General features: G+C 46.5%; 1 protein-coding gene across 1 annotated transcript; it reads right to left on the reverse strand.

The window, feature by feature from the left end:
- Nucleotides 1–5001: 5001 nt before the first annotated feature.
- C8B (complement C8 beta chain) lies at nt 5002–23675 on the reverse strand. The gene is made up of 12 exons (XM_005232975.3): nt 23461–23675; nt 21734–21887; nt 20524–20665; nt 19442–19583; nt 17127–17259; nt 16068–16265; nt 13714–13954; nt 11492–11620; nt 10567–10730; nt 8305–8458; nt 7014–7082; nt 5002–5608 (listed from the first exon to the last, which is right to left on the reverse strand). Exons 1-12 carry the CDS (start codon nt 23595–23597, stop codon nt 5457–5459), a joined length of 1815 nt encoding a protein of 604 aa, XP_005233032.2. The 5' UTR covers nt 23598–23675; the 3' UTR covers nt 5002–5456.
- Between the last annotated feature and the right edge of the window lie 749 nt (nt 23676–24424).

Below are 24424 nucleotides of genomic sequence, written 5' to 3' on the forward strand. Positions count from 1 at the left end.
TCACCACAAGAATACACACAGTATTGAACTGCGTCCAGAGACTGCGGCGACAGCCCACAGCTCCCTCTTCTTAATGAACTGCCACAAAAACCTGGGGTGGACGGGAGGCAAATGGCACTTTTTTTTTACCGTGCTTTTCAGTACAAGGAAGTAGGGGAGAAACAAAAGCTCCGAGAAGGAATCAGGCATTATGAAAAGCAACAACAGCAACAAAACCTCAGAACACAAAGGAGCACTTCTATATACATTTGAATGGGAAAAGGGAGTAGGAAGGAATCATGGCTTAGTGAAAGGAATTGCTCAGCTATAGCTCTGGTTCTTGGAAATGCTTGTTTTTCAACAGTGTGTCAGTGGTGATTTAGAGCCTGACACTTAGGATGTAAATCAGTGTTGCTCCTTCGCCACAGCTGATTTATGCTACCTGAAGATCTGGCCCCATATTTTCTTTTGTGTGCATGTTTGCCAAAGGACAATTTTTTCACTTGTTTTTTGCTTGAAAATAAAACTATCGGTTGCTTTTGTAGATGAAAACACCAAACCATGTTGTCTCCAACACCGAGATATAATTGTTCTGTGAAAACCCCTATGATGAGTAGGAAAGCTGTGGCCTTTTTGCAGACTTTGCTTTTCCAGGTAAGAGGGATATTCACCTAGAGATAAATTTGCTCCCAAGGGCCTGAATCTGATGCCTTCTATGTTGGGAAAATGCAGCAGCACGGAGCACCCATACATCGGCATGAATCAGGCATCCCAGTGGAATGTGAAATGGATGGTCAGAACCAGTTTTCCCATCAGTGGATTTATCAATAGTTTGGTGTTGGGGTGCTTTTACCCCAAGGACCAGTTTGGCTCCCAGGTGATTCTCAGCTCTACACCCACTGCTTCGGCTTCGCGGAAAGGCCTGGGAGTAAACGAGCGTAAAGCCACCCCAGTTAGAGCCGAGCACACCTCTTTTGTGACCAGAGGGAAGAAATCAATGAACAGAAAGATCTGGTGCCTTGGAGGCTGGGGAGGGATGGGGCTTGCGGGAGGGTGACCTGCACCCTTGGCTTCTACAGCCGCTTCTGGAAGGCCAGACGACAGGCTGGAGAACCGCAAAAAAAAAGAATAAATCCAAGTGATTAAAGAAACTGCGTATGAAATACTACCACGAAGCACATATAAATAAGAGCAGAAATTTACCTGCAGTTGTTTGTTCTCATCGTTCACCTCGCTGCCCAGGACAATGAAACACAATCCCAGGGGTTCCCTCCAAACACCAAAGCGGCCCGGCAGCAGCCCCTCTCCTCCCACTCCAGTCCCCCGCCGCATCCATCTACGTGGCTGAAACTTGGGAGCAGCGAGCTGAAGTCAAAAGAAAGGGAAAAGCTGCCTGTAAGGTCTGGGGGGAAGAAAAAAAGAGAAAAGATTATGAGCAATTACACATTTACAACGCCAGTCAAAGAAGCTAATATATCTCACGCTGAAGTGGCCAGCATGAGAGTTGTGCTAGATGAGATAAGCAGCAAAAATGTACGTTTCTTACTTAAACTAAAAGCTTAGAGGGTACAATAAACCACTGCAGTTCCACCCTGGGTTTAATGAATGGATTTTCCCCTCTTGCGCACTGACATACATTTGATATAGTTATTTATCCTATATATTTCTTGCAGCATATTTCCCAGGAGACCTTGTTTATCTCACTCATAAGTACATGATGGATGTATGGTGCTTTGGATAAATGGTATCACAATCAGATATTTTTATGGATATAGGCAAACGGGGTTATTAACAAAGGAAGGGCAGAGAGGAACTGGTATGCAACAGAAAAATGCCAGTGATTGATGACAATACACCTGAGGTTGCAAGGTGCAGGCTCCAGATAACCAGCTAACAGAGGAGCAGATAAGGGCAGTGCTTGAGACAGAGCTGTTTTCCACCTCAGGGTCAATGTCACGCCAACTACCCTGACGCCTGCATCCCTCCGAGCCTGCCACTTTAGAGCAGGCAAAAATTCCCCAGCAGGAGAGGAGCAGCTCAAAAATTTTTGCCTTCCTTTTTACACAGTGTAATTCAGAAGCACGGGAAGATACAAAACATTTAATCCTACCACAGAAAAACGTGAAACAAAAGAAACGCCGGATTCTGGACAGTTTGGGGAGGGACTGGCATTTCTTGTGCTGCTCTGTCGTGTCCACCACAGCAGACTCACATTACAAATAAGTAAAAAATGTATGCTCATAATGGTAATAACTACTATCTTCATCTCTAGCTTTGTTGATTTACAGAAGCAGAGGCGTGTGAAAATAGGTTATAAAAGCAAGACATATCTGCAGGCATCATCTGACCTGCAATCTTTGGTGCTCACTGGGTTCTTCAGCCATCAAGGTAGAAGGATTAGGAGTTGGAGATGTGGGAACTGACTCCTCTGCATGGACTTGCTGGGCTGCTTTCAGCAAAATCTCTCCATCTGGGAGAGAACCTGGGGAGGAACAACTATACTCGTCTGATTGCAGGAGAAACAGGAGCATGGTACAGCGATTTAGCAATATTACGGCTACCGCGTGGTTTGCAAGTCCCCAGCCACAGCCTAGACCACGCTCCACCCTCACAGGTAAATGTGAAGTGTCTGTGTGATGTGAAAAGACAGGGAACAAGCAAATCCAGGCTGGAAACCAGTCTGACTTACCCGCCTCTGATGGAGATGTTAGGGGCTGCAAGACTCAAGTTGGTTTTGTCCTGGGAAAGCTGGATGTGACAATTACAACTTACCTAAAATACCCTTTGGGAGCTTCCCAAGCTGTTCTGACTGCATCCAGCACACGTCACAGCAGCAACATCTCCAAGCAGGAGGGTGGAGAAAATCCAGCTTCTCCACGTTCACCCAGTTTCTTTCTTTTTTTCCACAAGCAAACTGCTTGTGAAACAGCCCATCGAGACAAGTGTCTTAACCAGAGAAATGGGCTAGAGCCGCCCAGCCTGTGCTGAGCACGCACGCAGCCTGCCCGCAGCCTTTCCAAGTTTTCATACGTGGGCCATTAATCTGAACTTACACCGAATGTGGATGTTAGAAACACCAGTAAAAGACAGTACCAAAATTTAATGTGTACCAAAATGAAACAATAAAAGCTTCAGCATAGTATTTTTTATTACCCTCTAGGTCATAATAAATCATTAGTTGAATCAAAGCACAAAATCGCAAGGACAAGATAAAGTTATGTCCTTTATGGGAGGCTTCTAAGCCGATAGGCTCAGTGTTCAACCACTACTTAAACCATATGTCAGTTGACTATCCTGCTGATCTTGAAGACTGCCAAATCTCTCCTCTCTTCCTCCAAAAAACCTCTGAAATAGCCAAACCCAGGCACTGCCACTTCACGAAATCGGGGCTTTTCAATTCCGGGAACAGCAGTCCCAGCTCAGGTCGCTCCATTTGGCTCTGCTCACCACAGCAGTGGACAGATGCTATGGCTACGTCAGAGTGCTTAGTCCAGCTTGGTGATCAGGAAAGGTGGTTAAATCTACAAAAGCCACTCAACTCACCTGAGAAAGTTCCTTAACCAGATTACATTGATGCTTCTCAAGAAGGGCAGGCAACCGCACCAGTACATGTCCTCACAGGCACCCATGAACCATGAGCAGGGTCCTCTGCTGAAGAGCTTCCACCGTGTCCCTTTAAAAAGCTTTGAAGATCATACCTGGTCTAAGCAGTGACCTCTTTGACCATGATCTGAAATGAACCTCTTGGCAAATTTCCATCACACAAAAGATACCACAGTTACGCAGTGGTTAACGGAAATGTTTGGGGTTGGCAGCTCAATTACGAAGCCCATAATGAGCACAGAGCACTCTTCTTTTACATATGCAACGTGCTCTTCCTTTCTTAAAGCTGTCACAGAAACCTTGTCGATAAGTGTGGAGGCGGCATGAGGGCTACAACTAAATGCATGTTCCATTGTTCAGATGTCAGAGAGCCTGAGCTGTTCTTGTAAGAATTACATTTAGACAGTGTCAGTCTGAAAGGAGAGAAACTGGTGATACCAACCCATCATCACCAGCATGTCTAAAAACCGTCGGAAGAGTGTTTGACCTTGCAGATGTTAGAAGACTTAAAACACTTACAAACAACTTTGCACTGGTGGAATCGTTTTCTGGAGCAAAGTTATTGTGCCACCAATGCCTTTGCAAAAATCATTAACCACCAACAAAACGGCAGGAGGCAGGTTCCTGGAACGCTCCAGGCTCAGGTCAGTCATGAAACAGGGCACAGTATTACAAGTTCCTCATTTGTTTGACCTGGCTCCAGGAACAGTAACAAAGTGCAAACCATTCACTTTGCTTTGGCTCTATCCATAGCAAACTCTCTCCATCTCAGATGTCCTAACCAGGGTGGACTAGCAATGCAGCTGCCGAAATCCAGCCTCTCGCGGGATCAACCTGATCAACCAGAGCCTGTTTGGGCCAGAGGCAACTACTAAGGGTGGAAGATTTCAGGGGATGTGCAAAGACATTTGTTCCAAAACATTCCATTCATCCTGCCCACGGCAGAAAAGCTGGCTGCTCATCCCGCCCCAGCGGAGGGTCCTGGCATCCCGGAGTGGCAGCCCCTAGTCCAGGTACAGCCTCTCCTGCAAGTGCAGCCATCTCTCCTGCCTTCCAACAGCCCCAAGCAACACAAGGCACAGCAACTTCTTTCCAGCTCCCCGTCCCAGTAGCATCCCTGTGTCCTTCCCTCCCCTTCCCAAGGAACCAGAGCATCGGTGCATCTGGGCACAGCAGGATGTATCTAACACTCTCCACGTATCAGTTCTACTTCAGAAACACCCCGGAGGAAGCAGTAAAACCACTATATAGCCTACAAACACTTTGGTGTCACAGACTGTTCTTCACAATTTGGTTTTTACTCCTTCAAGACAGTTTCTAATACAACGACGATACGACAATTTACGTTAACTAGGATAAATTGGGAAACTGGGTAGTGAGGCAGAGCAGCTTTAAATGTCACATTAGATACTATTGTGCTCATTGTGATTTAGACTTTAATACACTGTATTTTGCTCCACATGACACAGCTGTCTTCACAGAAGCCACGTATTAGCGCACATTCTGGTGCATGTAAGATCAAACAGTCTTTTCTTATCTCAATGGAACAGTAAAATTTAAAATCATGCAGCTATCAAATAAGGCTGGAGATAAAGCTTGTCTCGGTTAGCCCATTGCAATAAAGACAGAGAAAAGTCAAAATATTAAGAACAGTAAGCACATTCAATCCCATGGGGCAACTGCAAAGCGTGGCTGAAGGTGTGATTCATAACACACACCCAGCTCCCAGCGTCTCCTGAAATGTTTCCAACTTCCGCGCCCCTGGATGAGACCCATCAGCAGAGCGAGGCCAGCTCAGCAGCCAGTCAGCTGACATCTTCCCACTCAGTCTGCAAACCACTCGGCAGTTTTGTGTAAGTTCTTAATGATTCCCTCTAGCAAGCAGCTGACTCAGTATCTGGTCCTGAGCACGACGAACCACCGTTTTGTGGGAGAGGGTTGTTGCACTGTCGTCTCCTTGTTCGTTGACCTCCTGAACAGGGAGACCAGCTGGCCCAGCAACCCCAGTTTCCATTAATAGCAGCATCTGGAAAAAAAACCCAAAGCCAGAAAGGACTGTCAGAATAAAGCAGTTCTTTAGATGGGAAGAGCTGTCAGCTTCCCCGAATCTCATTTAAATACAAACAGCTCTGCCCCTGTCCACACCACTAACAACGTCGTTGACTCATTAACAATAAATGATTGTTTCAAAGATGTTCATTCTCTGTTCAGCATTGCTGGTGTTTGTCCAAACTACGCTTTCTGCAGCAAGGACAAGGGAAAAAATATCAATTAGTTTTAAATCTGCTTGTAGGACGCTTCTCTCTCTCACTTAGTCCAAGCCTAGGTAAGAAAAACAGTAACTAAACTTGTGTCAGCCACATCTTGAGGTGCGAGGGGAAACGTTAGCATGTTCGTCTTCAATGAAAACCAGCTTAAATATTCAGCTTTCCATCCATTGCTTTTCCTATTACACTGTTTCTTCTGGACCCTGAACACATGAGTGATATGAACTCAAAATCCTGAGCATCATGGAGCTACACGTGGAGGCAATACCTAAAAGGAGGGAAGGGGAGTGAGAAAGGCAGTTGCATGCTGACAAGTGGATGGATGTGAGTCTCTGGGAGGATTGGATGCGATTACACGTGTGGTAAGCAGACTGGAACAAGGTGTAAGTGACTCCACAGTTTAAGGCTCCACGGACTTCCTAAGGAACACCTACAAAATTCATCCCCTTCTGAGTGAAATCTTGGCTTAAAATGTATTTCAGCCTGGTTTAGTTAGGACACAGTCATGCAGAATAAGAACTGGATAAAAGACTGTAAACAAAGGCCAGTGATAAACGCAGTGCATCAAATTGTGGGATGGTGCCAGAGCTCTGAGTGCCTGAGATCTGGCATTATTCAGCATCTAAATTAATGAGCTGGAAGAAGTAAACAAAATGATTAAATTCACAGATCATCCTAAACTGGAAGGAGTTAAGAACATCAGTCAGGAGAAAGCAGCGATACAAAGTGACCAAGAAGCATTAGTAAATGCTTCAAAACAACATAATCAGATTTTAAGATTAAAATGCATGGTAGCATATCTGGGGGAAAACAGTTTGCATCACACTGGCTGTATCAAAGGGAAAAACTTAGGAAACAGAGCTGATGGAGAAGACCTGAGGCTCGCCATGGATTGTAAATTAAGCAGGACTTTGTATTATAATACAATTGCGAGGCACGTTTATGCAGCTTTGAACTGCTGAAGTAAAGCCACCTTTTCCCGAGTGCAACGAAATGTAGAAGAGGGCAGGCACAGTCTGTCTGTCACTTCTGCAGGACCCTGACCCCTTGTGCCGGGCAGAGTGGGGACAGCCAGCACTGGGCACTGCTGCCCGTCCATCCGCCGCCATCCCCGGACACTCCTGACCACAGCCGGGCCTGCCCCAGGCCTGGGGAACCTCTTACCTCCCCTCCCGCTGCCCTGGCAGGCAGTGCCACTGTAGCCCAGGGGACACAAGCATTCACACTCGGTTCCTGAAAGTAAGCAGAGACGGTGGGTTTAGAGACTTCACGTCACATCTCCCTGCAGACACCCATTTCTTTTCAGTACTTCATCTTCGGCGAGGAAGGGTGAACCGTCAGAATTTCTCTCCGACGGTGAAAGCACAGAAGAGCCGCAAGGCAGGGGAGCTGTGGCCGGCGCTGCCGCCCCTCTCGCCTCTCCTGCGGCTGCGCCTCATTCAACCACAGCTACACCGGCGCAGCGAGCCGGCACGGGGCACCACGCAGCCCCCTGCTCCTCTCCGAAGGAGCTATCCTGGGAGAGCTGAAGGCAGCAAACCCGGGACAGGAGCGTCCCGGCTGGGACCCGGGCCAAAGTCCCCGTAACTTGCTCTGACTGCGGTGCGCATCCCATGGCAGGATCCTGCAGGATGGCTCCCACCCAGGAAAACAAACGGCCCCTTAAAACCTCTTGTTGAGGAGATCCTAAATGAAACGCTAACCTGACTCAGCTCCTAAAAAGTTATTTAAACAAGGGTAATCATCAGACAAATCCTTTAAGTGCTACAATCAACTAGCTGGTACCTGAAGCAATCATTTCTGCATTAGATGGATTTAGAAGATAACATTTCTCATCAGGATTTCTGTAGATGCAGATTGGAATTAGGCACTTGACAAAATAGTCCCTTTGTTAGAAGCTCTCATCACCTCACATATCTCTGTTTAGGCAGTGCAGTTTTCATTCAATTTGATGATTTTCCCCCTTCATTTTTAAATCACAGCCTGCTTACAAAGGACAGCTTCTACTGGAAATGGGGGGAGGTGACGGTGATAACTGTGCTTGGCACTTATATGGTGCTTTTCATCTTCAGAACACTTTTACAAACACTAATTAATGCTGAGGCAGTAGTCGCTTCTCCAGGAGGATGGAAGCAATCTTGAAAGCAAAGGAGGAGGCTTAAAGATGTCAAGTTTTTTTTTTTTTTTTAATGCATAATTGAGAAGGAACAAATTCTTCCACAAAACTGATACAGATGGTCACTCCCATTAAAAAGACACATCCCTTGACTTTACTGCCTTTACTTACCAGTGGCACTCTACAAATAGACCAACTTAGAGCAAAATAAATTAATTACCTGAAAAAGAAATTACAGGAGAAACTAAAGAGCAGATTATGCGCCGAGATTCCTCACTCCCCACGAATCCCAAGCACATTTCTCTTATAGGGTAAAGGAGAGGTGCAAAATCCTTCTACCTTGCAAAAAGGGGATGCCATTGCCATGGCACGGGGCACAGCGACAAGAACTGGTCTCCAGCTGAAACTCCTCCAGAGCCCGTCGCAGGTTTTCTTTTATTGTGATTGCATTGGCGAAGTCAGCCGGAGTCACCAGCTGATACAGCGGCTCTGCCTAAAGGGAGGGAAGAAACCGCACTCGACTGCAAGTTCAGGATGGTGCGAGCATCGCAGGGTCGGTGGCGGCACAGCTGGAGAGGGAAATTAAGGCTTTGTGGTACAGGCTCCAGATTTCCAATTGGTATTTCCTTAAACCTCATGGAGAACACGGCAGGGATGTCAGGAATACTTACAGGGATCCTCCCCTGGGTTTACACCACCAAAGCAGTTGTAAACGCACAACACAATACAACAGCCCTACCATTAGTTGACAAATGGGCAAAGCTTCACAGAAGATTCATTAAATCCTTCCTCATCCACTTCCATGATATCGATATTTTTAGATCAAATTTGCTCAAACTTACCTTTCCTGAGTGCTCTCTTACTCGGATTTAAAAAAGATACCCCCAAAAATGCACCCCCAAAAATCTCCTCCATTCCTTCTACACAGGACAGCCGGAGGCACATGGTCATGGCCGTTCCAATTTGCACTTTCACCGTGCAACGGTGCAAATAGGCAAAATAGAAAGATTTTTGCCTAAAATTAAATTTTATAATTAAAACCAATTATACAACAATAAAATCAACTTCCACTACTACTGCATTTCAAGGGCGATTTCTCTCTGTGTGAAGCCCAGGTAAGGGTTTCCACTGCCTTCAGAAGAGAGAGGACTGTGATCTGCATCGGCAGAGGGGTTCGGTGGGAGGAGGTAAGTGGGGGCACAACACGGCGGACATGCAGCAGGGACCAAGGAGACTTTGACCCGCTCGTTAATTTTTTTCCTGAACACAAGAGGAAGTTAAAGTGTGGTCTCAATACTGCCAGTCACCCACTAATGCCAGTGGGACAACGCTGGCACACGCCATCCGAGGATCCATCCCAAATTCCCATCCTTGCTCTAGAGATGCCAGTAAGCATGAAGGAGCACCCCGCTGCCCTCACAGGCTCAAGCTACAAGAAACAGAAGAATGTTTCAATGAAACAAAAATTGCTCATTTCCCACTGCTGTACATCCACTCTTCATCAATTATCTGTGATCCATACTTTGCTTTTTGAATTCAGATCATACAAATGAGAAAATACACTAGGAGTGACCTGCCAAGTCCCTTCAGCCGATGATTTATGAACTGATTTGCTTTAGTTTTCCCTAACTAAGCATTCTTGGGCTGACATTTAGTCACACTCTGCTGGTACTTTTGATCTTCAAGCCCCACAGGGATATTGGTATGGAAATGAAGGATTATAGATACCAAATCCAAATTACACTGTCTGGGGTTTTTCACTGGGCAGCCTGGCCACTGATGCCAGGCGAGACAAAGAACATCACCATTTCTTGTGGGAGAATTTTCTGTACGTGGGATCTAGCACGGAGGGTTGAGTTCCTGTCGTCTCCTGCCCAGGTGCTCAGTGCACCAGAGGCTTGGGAAAGCTGCCCCCGCTGCAGCGAGCGCCGGACAGGCACTGGCTATATTCCCAAATTAATGGTTTTTGGTTTGCTTCACACGTTTTAGAATTCACCCTTTTTTTTTTTTTTTTTTAACTGAAAAGTCAGAATTTTCAATGAGAAACAAACACCTTTTACAAATCGAAATATTTTTGCGTAAAATTAAATTTTATAATTAAAACCAATTATACAATAATAAAATCAACTTCCACTACTACCAGTCCAAACCCCTGTTTAAAAGGATGTCCTCTTGCACCTTTGTACTATTCACTCAGAGTGAACTTACTTTGATATTAAAAACGATGAGGCAGAATTGCTACATATTTCTGCTCACTTCTAACTTACATGCTGCTAGATACATTTTTGGTAAGTGATACCTTGGTAAAACAGAAGGCGGATCATCTGATCTGCTTGATAGGCAGCAAGAGATCACATCTGCACAGCCAAGTGGCAAGGGTTAAAGCTTCTTGTACTGCCAACCACACCTTTTTAATGCATCACACCTTTGATTTTCTGAAAACCCAGTCTTAGCGAAACTGTGCTGTACAATACAGGTCAATTATTTACCCTAGGAATTTCCCCGGTGTGTTTTGTTTTTCTTTAAATCCTGTTTATTTAAACACAGACTTCTCCAAGGTGCTCAGCTACGTGAGGCTGCATGAAGCGAAGGATACAGTACCTTTAACGTTATGATTTCAGGGTTGTACTGTACAGCATCTCCCCACTCCTGCATGAGTGCGGCCGTTGGCAGGGCTTTGTAAGCCAGCGCGGTGATGTGTTCGCTCGCTCCGCCACGAACAAGGGCGATGAAATCTTCCACATACTGTTTTTTGGAGGTGCTGTCTGCAAAAATGCATTCAGAAAGTGGCTAACTCTGCTCAGGTATCTCTTTGGGGATTGCAGTGGGGTTATAAGCTAACCCAGAACACCCCTGTATATGACCCACCCCACTGAGAGGGCAAAGGCAAAAGGCCATAAGTGTGTCACACCTGACGCCTGGTTTCCTACGCTGTGTGTCCTGTGTCCCTCCTGTTCCCTTGCGGCAACACCCCCATCCTCCTCTCATGCACCCTCTACCTCTCCCCTACATTTCTCTTCTGTGGCTACAAGCTCGCAGGCCCTTCCACAGGTGCTCCTCACCACCATGAATATTGCCTGTTCTCCTCTGCATACCTTCAGGTGTGCCCTCCTCCCACTGCAACACCCCCAGCTTCCCGCATGGCCCCTGAGGCTCCCACACACGCTTCCCTCCCTGCTTTCCCCACTTGGGCTTTTTTGGGTGCAAAAAGGGGCGCGTTGGGCTCCTCTGCTGAGAGATGCGTGGATCGGTAACACAGCACCAGCCTGGTGGGTAACGGATTATCTGTCCCTGCTTTTCCCTGGGACCCCGAGCCGGTATTTCTGATCTAACCAGCCAAGAAAAACTTGCCAAAACCCAAGCTTTGAGATATCTACACCTCTGTTAAGCTTGCCTGGGGTTACCTAGCGGTCCCAAAAGCAGCTGCAAGGGAGTGAGGAAATATTTCAGGCAGGTGAGACCACAAAATCTTCTTTTTGCTACGACAAAGGCTAGAAATTAAATGGCAGAAGTGTTTCATGCTTACCTCCAATCTCTTTCAAAAGGGATTTACAGCCAGCTTCAGTCATTCCAAGCTTCAGATAGACACCATCAATATTTGCACCAATGTTAAAGCCGTGCTGTGCACACTTCTGGACATCACTCAGCGAATAACCTTAAATATACACCAAAACATTGTAGCGTTTTAATACAACTGTTTTCTATCCACATACACAGAAAATGGGAGTTAATAAATATTTTTCCTTTGGGAAAAAAGGAGATGAGATGAAGAAGCTTTTTTGGGGATATTTAACAGATCTATATGAAATGAAATGAAATCTCTACATTTTATAGAACTCTGAAACTAAGTGCAAATGCAAGGAAAATGCTGGAAGAGGAGGCTATTAATCACCAGCTCAGCTGTAGTGGGTTATGCAGAGCTGCAATGGGTGGGAGCCTGGCCTGTGACTTAAATGCCACATGTCCTTGACAAAGGAATACTTGCCACCCATCCCTGTCATCAGGAGCCAGGCACTGTAAGAGTAATCGTAGCTTTCCTTCCTTTTGCTGGCTCACATCTCCAATTCTTTGCTGCCAGAAAAGCCTTAATTTTTTTTCATGGAAGTTTCTCCATGAAGCTCTAGTATATTTTTTTTTCCCTCGCATGTAAAAATTTGCAAATCCTTTACATGTTCTTTCCGAAACTCCTTCTCCAAACTCCTTGCTGTCCTGACAAGAATATTAAAGCGGTTATGATTGTGAAACACCAGATACAACACTCAGGTATCTCTTTTCTTTCTCTGTTTTTTTTTGTGTTGTAATCTCCCACATTTCCCAGAATTCTGTAAGTTTTAAACTAAACTCCTGTCTTGATGACACAAGTGTTTACATGAGCTCACAACACAGGTACCACTTTATGACTGTCCTGTTCTTACGCTCTCCTCATACATCTGATCAGCAAAGAGGACGCACTGAGTTTTGGGTTGACACATGATGGCCCCTATTAACGTTCACAGTCCACAAGCACCTGCAGGCAGGAGCCACTGTTTTGTGACATCCCTTGTACAGCACAACCCAGACTGCTGTCCTGCCTTCTTTCCCACAGAAAGTATGGAATTGTGAACCACAGGCACATCCAGCATATTGGGTTGTATGTGTGAGCAGTGCAAGCACCAACCATGTGACTTGGCGTGTGATACCAGATCTGCAAAAGCAGCCTTGATTTCCAGCACAAACAGGACAAACATGATGATGGACTTGAAGGAAAAAGCCTGCATTCTCAGACTGGACCTACCAAACCCCAGTGAGAACGTACAGCCCAGCTCAGCACTGGGGCCAGCGTGAAAACACTGGTACTACTGCAGAATCCTGGTCTAGGTCAGCAGACACTGACAGGCAGCGTTCTGATGCAAAAAATAATATGTAATAGCTCAAGCAAACGTGACTTGTGATGGACCCACACCAACAGCTGAGAAATTGGGCAGTGCTAATGTTTTGAATATCTGAATCTAAATGCTGTCCCTCCGGGCTGCATCTGACTACAGGATAAGCAACTTCCTAGACCAGCAGAAGAGCAAACAGACTGAGCGTCACACCGAGCAGAGTCCACTAAATGCTTTCACAAATAGACAGTGAAGGCAGTTACTCACTCCCATGCCAATGAATAAATAAGAGAGTGCAGCTATTGATTAATGTCACACGGCTCGCTCTAGCCTACACAACAATCATCATTTCTCGCAAAAAAGGAAGCCAGAGTCAAAGAGCAAGAGCGATGTCAGGCACAAGAGTCACCCAGCAAATTATTTACTGTTTCCTACACGCTGGAAAAGCTCTTGAGGCTAAAGGTGTTTCAAAACTGTCATTTGAAAGGCAATGGAAAAAGAACGTAGGTAAAGGTTTTCAAAGCTAACAAAAGCATTATGCTACATGCTTCTCATTCATCTCAGCATCTTGTCAGCCTCCAAAACATGTCATCTGAAATAGTTGCTACAGGGCCCTTTTTTGTGAACTGGCAGCACCCACAGCTTGAGAGCTAGATGAAGCTCACGATGCCGAGCATGCTTTGAAAACCAGGCTCTTCAGTCACTGCCAGAGAGCACTTCTACTCCCCTGCCTCCCGCAGGTTTTCTCCGAGATGTTGCTGACTCCTTCTTCTACCACCTCTCGCGTCAGACCTCAGACCTCAACCATCACTGGGTGCCCGCAGAGGCGTTTTCCCCCCAAAAAAGCTGGCCCTAAAGCTTTGGCACCACCATCACATGCACGTACCTGCCTTTCGCAGCTCGTCGCTGTTCACAACCAAAGTATACTCGTAGGTGCCACCGACGGTAGCCTCCGTGATGTAATGGGTCCCGTAGTCCCTGTAGAGCTCCCTGTACTCCCCGTAGCTGTACTCTGCCGGGAGCTGATGGAGTCTCTGCAGGAACTCGTAATGCAGCATCAGGGCTCGGGGCTTCAGCTTATAAACAGCAACAGCCAGCTCAGAGCGGGCGTGAATGAACTTGCTGGACTACACGAAATGCAGAGACACAAGGGAATCCAGAAGGGGTGAGGGATGTCGCTCCTGTGCAATGTGCAGCTATTTGCTATTAAATAATTAACTCTGCTCAGGATTTCTCAATTTAACAGTTTCAACTGGAAATCTTTTAATTTAGCAAAACCAAAAATTTTAGTTTCTGAGCATCGGGATTCTGACTGGTATTACAGAGGGAGGAAGGAAGAGGGAGAGCCACCCATTACAGGCTGGGTGCTGGCTCAGGCCATGACTGGGACATGGGGAAAAGCAGGCTCCAGGCTCTGCTCCGACACCCCCAGGCTCCAAGGACACAAGCAGCACCCCATGAGACTGCTCTACCCTTAATAATGTTGACGAGCCTTTGTTTCTCACAAGCTCCCTCCTGAAAAATTCTGACATCTGAAATCACGATGATTTATATGTGAAATGGTAAGTCTCTGGTTGATCCGTATTAATATTTATAATCCACACAATATGCCATTAACAAAACTGAAAGGAAAGAAGAAAACACACACACACGCGCATTTATATGTCTCTGTGTAGATACATGTGTACACGGATAAATATAGTATCTCCCCTTTCTGGCATAAAAGTCAGGAACAGAACAGGTCTTTTGTCATGTTCAAAGGATTTAGTGTCCAGTTGTCTGGCCCAGCAGGACAAGCACATGGCGGGGTTCAGTACAGAACTCTGTAGCTTAAATAATAAAATCCAAGACTTAGTATTGCATTTCCTTCTGGATATCTATTGCAAATGCTTCTCAGATACCTCTGGTCTTGTCATGGGAAATGCCTCTTTGCAGGAAGCAAATGCAAGTTTAATAGCAACAAGGAATAAATACTCTGCTGTTCCTGAGCGCACTGCATACCGAGGGGAGAGACAGATCAGTGATGCTATTAAACCTCTGACAAGAGCTAGCTTTGTTTACAGCAGTAACAGATGAAAAAAGAAATCAAATGATGGTGCACACTACCTCAGATTGAACCTCATAAAGCAGTCCTAGGAGTTATAGATTAAAGCATCTCCAGCCAGCCTGAAGGGTGCATCAGATCACAGTTGTGACCAAATCTCCGCAGACGAGGCTGGGAGTGATTGTGCCATCCGTATTTCGTGGTGCGTGTGTCCTGATCTGGCAAATGATGTGCTCAGCAGATAGATCACACTGGCCGCAGTAAACCGGCCTGTGCTAGTCTAGAATTAAACCCTCGGAAGGCCTGCTAGCACGTTCTGCTCCGTGCTACTGCCAAGGCTGCCCTACTGTTGAACAGCTTGGCTGCATTGTCATTTACCGTGGTGACAGCCCCTGCCTTGCTGAACCCCCCGACAGGAGGGACGGCCCCCACGTGTGAGGTGACACTGCACAGGCAGCAGCCGTCCCCACTGCAGACCAGTTTCTGGGCTGTGCGTACTGGTGCGGAAATTCCTGGAACTGCGGAAATCCCATCTGCCCTCCTTTCACCCCAGATTTCTGTGCTGGGGAGTCACTGTGACCCACCCGTAGGGCAGAGGGAACTGGGGGCTCCCCGGTTCGTTAGCTAAGCCCCAGCTCCGCCTGCGCAGGTTCCCTTGGAGGAGTCACTGTGCTGGCTGCACCCAGGCGCCTCCCACCAGACTGCAGTGGCAGCGGTTGGCAACAGCTTTTCAACGGCTGGCAGGGCCAGGTGCTCAGCACCTCCCCGGCTGGGGCGCAGCATGCACAGCCTGTTAGGAGTGCCACTTGTACCTCTCACACTAGCAGGTTCACTGGATGGAGGGGAGGCCATTTGAACCGGCTTCTTGGTTTCATTTTTTTAAGTGACTTCACTACAAAAACCCAAACGCGGACGGCCAGCAGGACACTGGACAGACTGCGCTCAGCTGGGGCGGGTGGGGGAGGCTGGGCAGTCCGGGCCCCGGCCAACAATGAAGAGCTCCTGGATGCTGTAAACACAAATGAAGGTGTAATGGCCTTAGTTAACACTCGATCGATGCAAATGGCAAAATCCAATCAGGGGGAAAGATTTCATTTATCCTAGTCATGGCTGCTGACCTGATGGTGAGGATCACACCGATACACACACACACAGAGGTAACACGTCAGCAGGGAATTAAGTAGAGCAGTGCTTACAGTTGAAGAAAATCTTTTCATCCTTTGAATGAACTTCTTGAACCTGTTGTCATTTGAATTGTAACCAAGTTCAAACACTCCTGGTATTTTTATACCAAAGCTGAAGCTCGACTGCGAAGCTTTTGCCTTCAGGACACTGCTTTCATAATTTGAGTAGGAGTCATATTCAGTCATTGTAAATTCATATTTGCCTTTGGTCTAAACGGAAAGCAAAAACAACACGTCTGATTTCCTGCATAGTGATCGTATACCTGAAGCGTGGGGAAGCAATACAGATACAAATGTACTTGTGAATTAATACTTGCACTTTGAAGACGAAAAGCTTTGTATAATTGCAAAGCGCTATTATTATTAACACTGGGGCTGCAAGAATACTTGATTTACAGCAGCAGGAAAGCTACTATCTCCTCCACACTGCAAAGACCTCAGGCTTTTACTTAATATGTCACTCTTATGCAAAGAAGGTGAAAACTTAAACACAGGCACCATTTAAAGAATGAATTCTAAAAGGAAAAGGTTTCCTAGTGGGCAACACTCCAAAATACCATGCTATGTCATCACAAGCATTAAGGTCAAATATATAATATTTGAAATACAGCTTTGATGCACCACGGAAGTAAGCTTTCACACAAAGCATGTGGTGCACTGCTAAATCCTAGGCGGTTGCACAAGGACAGCCTTCCCAGACTGGGTCTCCAGGCACTCTACAATTCCATCTAAAATTAACCTCCCAGTGCCCACCGAGTGGCTCTTGGGCCCTCCTGGACAGATGGCACCGGGAAGGTTAGGCTCTGGTTTTGCAATGACAAGGTCCAAGGAAACATTGCCATCTATTCCAGTGCACATGGATACTTTCAGGGGATGTGTCCAACTTCACAGAGTGCGTGGGGTATGATGATGTTCTAGAAGTAGGGCTAAATTCAGTCTTGTCCCATTTGGTCTCACAGATTTCACCATTTTTTCTAAAATGATTTAGTAACGAAGCTTTATCAGGATTGCACACTGCATTTGTTGGAATATACGTACCTACATTTACTTGCAGACAAATCTGGCACGTACCTCTGGTGTATAGCTTTCTACATTGTATGGCTTTCTGAATCGTGTGTCCATGATATAATGGGGAGAACATCCGCCAGCATAGTACCTGTGATCAAGAACTAATCCTTCCAAGTTGTTTGTGAAGATATTTAACCTGTATAGGAAGCATAACAGCAAATTATTATGATTATCATCAGTTTAGAGGTAAGCATCAAATGCCTTGGCTGATGCATCCATTTAGAAGTAAGCATCAATGCCTTTTGCTGCCTGACCAACCCAGCTGCTGCAGAAAAACCTAACTGATTAACAAGAAAGCAAAAGACAGTTGAATTTTGACAGTTGGATGGATATGAAGGGCAATTTTCACCACTCAGCTATGAATCATAGCACAGCACTACTGCCACCAGCACCGGCACCTTTGATAACCTCTACTGTAACTCCACATGGAAGAGCAGAACCAGCTGGACCAGCCAAACCCCTGACCCACCAGGCTGCCCAGCCCAAGCATCCCCAAATGCCCACTGTAGGGCAGCAGTACCCAGCAGGATCTTCAAAGACAGGTTTGCCAACCCATGGGATCAGTTCAGACTAATTTTTCATTCGTATTTCTTTGTTCTGGTTTATCGGTCATACCAGGTTGGTCAAGGAACCTCCCGAGGTCAGCAGACAAGAGTACAGATTTTCAGGGAACAAAAATAAAGGTACTCAAGCAATTGTTCAACTACTCCTTGAAATTACTGGGAAATTTTCCCTTGATTTTAGTGGATGATGGACAGTAATCTTAACCTGTCTGCTCTAAGAAAGGATGTAGCACTGCAGTCTTTTTTGATGAGGTGATTAAATCCCATCGTTTGCTCTTCCTATTGCTGCTGGTGGGATCTGTTGCAGTAAAACCCCATCTGTTGCTAACTGTCAAGACACCCTCGCATCACCCTGAAGGCACACAGCTGAGGACATGGCACTCACCTCCACAAACTCATACTCAAATTGTAACAAGAGTCATTAGATCAAACTTCACCAAAAAAAAGAGATAAATTACTAATAGACCATGTCATGTCCTGTTAGTGCCCCAGCTCTCTGTTAGATCTGCCTCTCCTAATTTTGGGGATGCACGATAATGACTCTGAAGCTGTAAAATACTAACTTGTATTTTAGAACAGATATCTAAAATTAACTAAATTTTAGAACAGCTCTGAAAAGAAGGGAAGTCCACTAAAAGCAAATTACTGAGCAATTGTAGCTTCAAAGAGATGAGAAGCATGTTCTTTTAATTGTCCAACATTATTTTTAATTTTGATTAAACTCAGAAGTACAAAGCGTTAGCAATGACATGTGTGGCAGCCATATCTCTAGAGAATAAGGAGGAAATGATAATTTTTTCCCTGCTGTATGATTTTTTTTCTTTTCCTTTTTTAATGTAAAAAGCATTTATTTTTTCTGCAGAATGAGAAAAACTCTTTTCACACAGTCTGATCTTACAGAAAGTTGCCACATTGTTAGCCTGCAAAAAGTGTATCAATTCAGACATGGATTTTAATCCCCACAAAGTTGGAGTTTGCTAGCACGCAGACTAATCCTACCCCACTCATGCAAAGGACACACATTCCACTGTCTGTCACTGCTGTGGAAGAAAACTAAGAAGTGCTGACCCCTCCCAAAACCAATATACTGTGCAAAAATACCAATCCACAGTTGGGTTCAGATTTTAGACAAACCAAGATGCTGATTTAAGTCCCTCTATAAAGAATGATATAACATTATCCTCAGATTTTAACAAACCTTCCTTTGCTTTTCTTTCAAAAGCCCAGCCTGAAGCAGTGTCTCGGTTCCCAAAGGCTAGGACATTCCTGCTCGGACATTCCTGCTCCCCACAGACTGAAAACGGCCAAAGTCTAACTTTACTTACCTCCGCGCAAAATAACTGGATTACTGAAACTCTCCCACTGACTGATTTAAGTGCAAGTACCTGCAGACATTAGAGAAATGTTTGGCATCGACACTTCCCTCTTCACTCACCAAGTTCTGGCAATGCAAAGAGCACGCGCAGGCTCTCGCAGGACACATCTGCAAGCTCAGCTGATGCTCTCTGCAGGGTGCACAAGCACTCCTGGGAACACCGGGGACTTCTGCTCACATTGTCTCTCCCTGAAAGACTCACGGAGTCAATAAGGCTTTTCCCACCGGGATGTGGACCAGCACTCCAAAGGCTGCTGGATCCTAACCAGCTCCTGGATATAGCCACTGGGACAGCCTTGCTGTGTTCTATGTTCATGTCTGAAGCCACATAAGATCATTCTTACCCTTAAGAAAACATCTCATGAAGGTCACCGACTCACCCTTTCGCCAGATTCTCTATTCCCCAGTATTGCTCCATCTTCTGGTGACATTTTTTAAACACTTCTTTGCAGTTTTTTTCATCTGACTGGTCCCCACAGTCATCATCCCCATTACAGAGCAGCCTCCGTGTAATGCATCTCCCTAGGACGCAAGGTGTAAATTACTCATAAAACTGTTACACACTCCCTGACTCCGAGTCTAGAAACAAAATAAAAGACTGTAACGTATGGCTCAAATCTAGCTGGAAAAGATTTCTTCTCTGTCTGCATGGATCACCAAACTCCATCTGCTCAGTTTTGCTCAAAACTTTCATAATCTTAAAATTCTTTGTTCAACCTAGAAACCTCCCCACCATAATTAAAAGTATGAAAAAGAATAGAATTTTTAGTTGATAGAACTTTTCAGTTTTGATAAAACAAACGTGCTGGAGACTGTTCAGCAGATCTTGTCTATGGCAGTATTTCCCCCCCACCCTTCCCATGACTGTAATTACCGAGTTGTTTTTCAGCCTCACCAGAACAGTAGCCTGGCGGCCAGAGATCAGCGTCGCTCCCCTTTGCCCCGTCTCGGGTGCTGAGCTCCCCTCTGCCCCACGCCCTGCTCCCTGCATACCTTCCACTCCACTGCCAGGGGGCAGATGCAAAGTAGAGGCTGATCAAATGTTGGATACAGCTGACCACTGCCTTGCTTCCCCACTCTGCTCACAGTGTCCCCGACTAATTAGTCATTGATGGGGATGGAGGGAAATGCCATCATAACCTGCTGTGCTCCTGGGCACGTCTCGAGGATGCCCAGTGCATCTCCTGTTGCTGTCAGATCCGCTTCTGCTCCAGATTTTACTGATAAAATCGGGGTTTAGTTTCCTATTTGGAAATTTTAAAGACATGCTTTATACTGACAGGTGTTGGCCAACAGGCTCACTCACAATCACTGATGCAAACACAACACAAGCATGGATGGACCCGGCCCAAATCCTGACATCTCCTTGGCCCAGCAAACTCTTGTAGAAGCAGGAAGTTCAGCATAGTGGTGCCAGAGGTGCCACCCCAGCACCACCACATCTCCCTCCCCAAGTCCTTACCTGTGACTGCACACACAAAACCTTCACATCTAACTTTACTCCTGCAAGGATTGTTTGTAACACAGTCCTCGGTTTCTTTGTCAGGGTAATCACAGGGATCTCCATTGAACTGAGAAGGTTGTTCCAGGCGGGCAAATCTGTACTGTGATGAAATAAAAAATATTGACTCAAGTGTACAGAAATTGTGAATTTTACGCTTCCCTAGTTAAAAAAACAAACTTTGTGTCAGGGAGATCTGATCTAAAGAGCACTGTCATATTAAAGAAAAAAAAGTGTCAGCAAAGAAGCAGGATGCTAATAACATGCCTCATTTCAAAGGTTTCTGATCTGTAACAGTTTTAATTTTACTGAGGAAGGACTGAGGATTGGAAGGGATGAGGAAAAGTTTGCTTTTCTTTGACAGTTTGTTTAAATGAGCCTGACAGGGTAGTGCAGGCATTTGCAAGAGTAAGGAAGGATTCAGTTACATCTCCTCTCTTTCAATTAGCGCTGGTAACGACATCCCCTGTTATTTTCTGTCAGTGTATTTACTTGGCCCTCTGTATCATTAGGGATTTTTTTCCGCCCACAACACTGCTGTGAAGCAGTCAATTACTCCATCCAATATGTTAGCCCTCCGTTTTTTTCCCAGCTTTTAAGATTAACTCTTTGATACGAAGCTTCACTCTTCCCAACTCCCATCACTGGTTATTCCCGCTAAAGCCTTGGAACAGCTTCTCCAACTCGTTAGCAGTGGTCCCCCTAGCAATGGGGATTTTGCTCGCTACGCTGCTGGGATCATTACTTCCATTTGATGGGGCTTCTCAGGTAGAAAATGCTCACTGGCAGAGGAGAAAAAGCATCTTAATCCTGAGAGGCACCGAGTGTCTCCAGGTCCCACGAGGGACCATTAGTGGGGACGGTGCCTCGACTGATGCTGGAAGAAGCGGAGCGTGTTGGCAAGTCCCTGCAAAGCCTGGGCTTCCTGCCTGTGCTTTCACCAGCCTGGGCTTACACCTTCTCAGGACAGTGAGCCTGGAAAGCACTGGAGGCACTGGGGGTGGTGAGCTGAAGAACTAAAAGCCACCTGAAAGCCAAAGCCCACAGTCTCACCTGTGCAAGGCTTTCCTCGGCAGCTCCCCGCTGTTTGTGCCCAACCCCACAGACAGGCCTCGGAGGAGGCTCTGCCTCCCGGTTTCCCGGGATTCCCACCTAGACCACAAGCACTCACCCTTTTCTTCTGGCAGGGATCGCACCGGCTCCAGGAGGACCAGGTGGAGAGCGCGCAGTCGCGGGGCTGCGGCAGGCTGCTGACGGAGCGGGGATGCCTGCTGCCGGCCACGCTCCCGGTGGCGCTGCCGAGGGTGAGTGGCTCCTTTTCACCACTGCAGTCAACAACACGAGAGCTTCAGGGTGTGAAACCACCGAGCTGTGAGGACAGAGCAACCTGGCCCATACCTGGGCAAAACTACATGCCAAAGAGAATAAACACTTGTTAGACCTCATCAAATCTTCCATGCGACCTCTAGATTTCAGAACTTGTTTCCCACTGGCATTGATCCTGTATGAAAACTGACCAGCTCTTCAATGCCCAAGAGCAGATCAGTCCTCTACAGCACCATGACGAGAGCAAGTCTGCAGAGGACTCGGGAGGGCTGGCTGCAGGACACGTCTGACCCAGCCAGCATGGGAAACAGCCCACGTGCCACCAGCCTGGGCTTCAACTCGGGCTGTGCAAGCCCTACCAAACCACCTGGCCAAGTGGCCAGTGGCAAAATCTGCACCGTCGGTTAGCTGCTGCCCTCGTCCCAGCGCTCCCGGCCGCTCGCTGCACGGGCAGCACTTTGGTACCTCGCCGTCCCGCACGCCGAGCAGCTCCAAGGTTGGACACCTCCGTGACAAACACCAGCTGCACTGCCAAAGGCTGGCGTGCACTCAGCACTTCTGAAAACCAGGTTTAAGCACCTCCTTTTGCCGAGCAGCCGATTCTTTCTTAAGCCGGCCAAACCCACTAGGCTTAGACACTGTTCTTGGTTCACAATAGAGTCATAAACCCATTAATCCCATTCATCCCAGTAATGAACCTGAAGCCCAAGTGTGAGCTTTTACTCTTCACCCCAGCTCTCACCCCCTCATGTGACAGCTGTCTCCAAGGCTTCCACGATGCACAGCTAAAATGCTGCCCACTCTTTCGGTGGATTCGGTATTTCTGATTCAATCCTCACCCCAGACAAATGTATCCTTGCAGCATCTCATCTAAGTGGGAAGCTTCAGTAAAACGTTGACAATTAGTGTCTTCATACCCACTTTGACAAGTAAACTACCACAGCAGTGTTCCCAAATCTTCCACCAAGACAAGGAACAGCATCAACTGAAGCTTTAAGTATGATTTAGTGCCTGGCAAGGGGCTCCCATTACTGCATATTAAAATTCACATGGAATAAAGGAATTACAAAAACTCATCAGCTCACTGAGGCATGAAATCAGAGCTCGAAGTTCAGAGAACAGTGGAAAAATGTAGTTAGGTTGGAAAGATTATAGTCACTGATTGACTGCACTCCTCTAAAAGAGCAAAATCTATTAAGCTAGCAGAGAAAGAAACAGCTACCAGCCGGGTTCCTGCCATGTAGGTACTCGGAGAAAGCCAGACCCCGTCCCTGCAGCACACTGTCAGGCAGCCTGCACGGGAGGAGGCTGCATGTTGCAAACAGAACTCCGCATTACAACACGACCGTGGCGATTTGTCGTCTCAGATTTATCAAACAGGATTACTTCTCTCAAGGCAGACACATTGCACTACGTTAACTTCAGAACAATGTCTTTCGCTATTCATTAGAAATACAGAAATCGCTCGAGACAGCAATTATGTGCCTTACAACGTGAAAGCAGAGAGCCTGGACTGATTTTCACTCTTTATCATATCACCCCATGGACATGGCTTCAGAAACATTCACTTACCCGAAGCCACGAGCGGTCGGGATGCCGAGTACGGCATAAAGCAGCAGCAGTGTGGCGGGGCACGGAGCGAACGTGGTGCATGCTGCGCTCGTGGCTCCAAGGTACTGCCGGCGACTCGAAACCACCGCTGCTCCCATTCCGTCTGCCGGGGGTGCCTGTGCGTGTGTGAAAATGGTCCAAGTAGAAAAAGATAAATTACCGGGTCGTTTTTCCACACTGTAAACAGCAGATGACCCAGCACCTGGCAGATTCACAAGGTAAACGCTGCAATCGTTAGTACACGGCTTTCTGCAGGCAAGTGGGAAGGAAGCAAAGATCTGTCTAGAAGCAATTTATGCTTTCATTTGTAACACTCCTTTCAAGGGACAGGGAAAAAAATGAATATTTTAACAAATGAAACGTACTCGAGCCTTGGCAAGAGGGAAGCGGTAAGTAAACTAAATCCAGCTTTCTAGGAATACAGTGCAAAATCATTACTTATTTCTGCTTTCCATGTCTGTCTGCCAGAGGAGGGGCAGGCACGAGGCGCAGGCAGTCACGCTCATGGTTCAGGGAAAGCTTTCACCCTCCCAGTGCCCTGTGCTGTCTCCCATCGGGGCTCGTGCTGCAGGGGAAAAGAAGAGCCCCAGCCTTGGTTGGCCATCCACGGAGATCCTCCGCTTCACACACCTAAAATCTTGAGCCCACACAAGCAAGACCTGTCAGGTTATTAAATAAAATGGCTTGGTGTTTCCAGCTATTGCACTGAGTCATTCTCTCTCTTCCCAACCGGGGCAGAAAACTTACCAAGGGCTGATTCTGATCAGTTCAGCTGCACTTTGGGAAGGCAGGTCAGGATCTTCTAAACCTTGCAGAATTTTAGTTTGGTTGCCTGTCGAGGCAGCCTTCATGTCCCATCGCTTCCCACTCCAGGTATGGCTTTTTGATTCCTGAGACACAAAAGTCTTTCCCTTCATTTTGCTCA

The sequence above is a fragment of the Falco peregrinus genome, chromosome 10, assembly GCF_023634155.1.
Source record: "Falco peregrinus isolate bFalPer1 chromosome 10, bFalPer1.pri, whole genome shotgun sequence".
NCBI lineage: Eukaryota > Metazoa > Chordata > Aves > Falconiformes > Falconidae > Falco > Falco peregrinus.